Here is a 2,825-nt window from a genome sequence, read left to right as displayed (position 1 = left end):
CACACACGCCACGGTCGCTCAAACATTCACATATATATACCCCACATTTACATCATCATTACAAGAATTACCTTCATTAAAATGATAAGTTACCGTGCGTCCAAATATTCCCCTTAAAATCTCACTTACTACTTTTACTTTTATTTTTATCAACTTTTGCTGCAGTTAAGCGTCGAGGAGAGATGCAGTTTTCTACGGTAGACCAGCTGTGCAGCTCTTTCTAGTGGGAGGTTATAATTTATTAGGGTTTCCTTGACTCCCTCAATCCATCTTTTGCGTGGTGCACCTCTTCCTTTATAGCCTGAGTACTTGGTGTTATAGGCTCTGGAGGCTGGCTGGCTAGGTGACATTCGTAACATCTGGCCAAACCATTTTTTATTCTCTGCTTTACAATGAAATGCAGGCAGGACCCAGAGCTAATAGTGTCTCTAACTTTTTAATTCTTCTACCCGTCTCTTCTTGTGATGTTTGGGGTTTTACGGAGACATTTCCTCTCACTACGTCACATAATTTTCCTATTTAACTCCTTTCACCCATTGAAAATGGTGAAATGGTATAGGTTTAACGTCCCTATCAACACTATTATTAGCTTATTTAAGAGGTGAAACCTCTGAGGTTCATTTATATGATCTACGAAAGGACCGCGAACCAAGTGGAAATTTCGTGTAAAGTGCCATTTCCCAAGGACACAACCACGGACCAAGCTAAGGGTCGAACTCCCGAACCCCCAATCTCACGATCTCGGGCCCGGTAGCCTAACCACCGGGCCACCGACGCCAGTTTTCACCCTTTGTGTCAATTACGTCATATGTCCTTTCCTCCAATCAGAGCGACCAGAGTGACACAAGCCAGTCCAGCGAGTCCAGCCCCAGCAGTGAGACCAGTGCCAGCAGTGAGACCAGTGTGACAGTGAGCCAACAGTTATTGTTTTACTTCTCTTTGTGGGTTTGTTTGTCTTGTTGGTGCGGTTTGCGTACGTCACAAGTACCCACTTTTATTCAGAACATCTTTTGTTTTGCTTTGGTTTTGGGTAGGGCTTTTTTTCCTATTTTTTTTTTTTTTTTGCTTTTTGATGTTTTATTTTGGTTTGGTTTGTTTTGGTTTGTTTTATTTGGGGGTGTGTCTAGTTTGAGTTTGTTGGGTTTTTTTTTTTTTCGTTTTGTTTTGTTTTTTTAAACATTGGAAACGTCTTCCCTTAAATCCTATTCTTCCGTATATGTAAATACCCCTTGCCAGTCAGATTTGTTGTACTAATGGCACTAATATCTTTCCTCCAATCAGAGAGTACATACCCCATTTAACTCATATAGACTATTACACCCTTAACCAATCAGATTGTCTTTCTTACGCCACAAAATTGCTTTCCTCCAATCAGAGCGCACAGACCCCATATCATTTATACAAGTTTACGCCCTTAACAAATCAGATCTATTTTCCGTATGTAACAAACGTCTTTCCTCCAATCAGAGCGTACAAAGCGAGCAGAGCGCCACAAGCCTTGAAAGCCTCACAAGCGCCGCCAGCGTTACGAGCGACCAGCCTTTTTGTGTGAACAGTTGTGACAACGTGGAATCAGGGACATACGCTGATTGCAGGTAATAAACAAATACACATTCTATTGTATTTGACTGAATGCAAACACATGTAGGTAAACCCTGGGATATACGCGCTGATTGCAGGTGATAAACAAATACGAGATCTGTTTTATTTGATTGAAAGCAACAAAAGAAAGTTACTGGACGAAGGAATGTATTATGCTGACTGCAGGTTGTAAACAAATTAATGTAAGTTCTGTTTTATTTGATTGAATTTAAACAAACAATGGTGAACCCTGGGGAATACTCTGATTGCAAGTGGTAAACAAATATGAGTACGAACTCTGTTTTATTTGAATGAATACAAACGAATGAAGTGAACCCTGGGATACACGCTGATTGCAGTTGGTAAATAGGTACAAGTTCAGTTGTATTTGATTGAATGCAAACAAATGTTAGCGGGCTAGGGGACTTATGCTGATTGCTGGTGAAGAACAACTCAAATTCTATTTATTTGATTGAATACCAACAAAATGCTAGTGGACTAGAAAATTTGTTCTGACAGCAGGCAATTAACAAACTCAAATTCTTTTGTATGTGACTGAATGCAAACAAATGGCAATGCTGGGTATAAAAAAATACAAAATCGGCTCTATTTGATTGAGTACAAACAAATATCAGTGGACACGGCGATATACGCTAAATGCAGGCGATAAACAAATGCAAGTTCTGTTTTATTAGATAGGATGCAAACAAATGTTAGTAGACTATGGGATTTAGCTGATCGCAGCATCCAAACAAATACAAATTATATTGTAATTGATTCAATACATGATACAAATTAAGGGTTCAATGGGGAAAAAACGTATGTTATCACAGCCTTGAAATCGTATTGCCACACAATTTAATATTTCATACTTATTATTACTTATGTATATCATTCTGTGTGTGTGTGTCCCTCAGCTCATGCAGTGACTACTACGTGTGCCTACCTGGCGAGTCCTCAGAGATCCGTAGCTGTGAAATGACTCTCTTCTTCAACCCGTCTACTTCAACCTGTGGTTTTTCGGCTGCCAATTGCCAGTGAGTTCTTGCTTCTTGGTGTTGCGTGTAGTTGTTTGGTTGTTGTTGCTGTTGTTACTGTTGTTGCTGCTGCTTTATTATTATTGTTGTTGTTGTTGTTGTTGTTGTTGTTGTTGTTGATGATGATGTTGTTGATGCTGCTGTTTTGTTGGAGCTTCTTCTTCTTCTTCTTCTTCTTCTTCTTCTTCTTCTTCTTCTTCTTCTTCT

The 2,825-nt window shown here is 39.5% G+C and overlaps 1 protein-coding gene across 1 annotated transcript in view; it reads left to right on the top strand.

The window, feature by feature from the left end:
- Positions 1-2,825, top strand: part of LOC106013529 (cell wall protein DAN4-like) — a 37,081-nt gene that overhangs the window by 30,080 nt on the left and 4,176 nt on the right. Inside the window, exons 7-9 of the mRNA XM_013089508.2 lie at positions 829-909; positions 1,468-1,595; positions 2,499-2,618. Of these exons, the coding sequence (XP_012944962.1) occupies positions 829-909; positions 1,468-1,595; positions 2,499-2,618 (329 nt within the window). The remainder of the gene's footprint in view (positions 1-828; positions 910-1,467; positions 1,596-2,498; positions 2,619-2,825) is intronic.

The sequence above is a fragment of the Aplysia californica genome, unplaced genomic scaffold, assembly GCF_000002075.1.
Source record: "Aplysia californica isolate F4 #8 unplaced genomic scaffold, AplCal3.0 scaffold00968, whole genome shotgun sequence".
Lineage (NCBI taxonomy): Eukaryota > Metazoa > Mollusca > Gastropoda > Aplysiida > Aplysiidae > Aplysia > Aplysia californica.
Note: the sequence above shows the minus strand (reverse complement) of the source record. Positions and strands in the feature narration are given on the sequence as shown.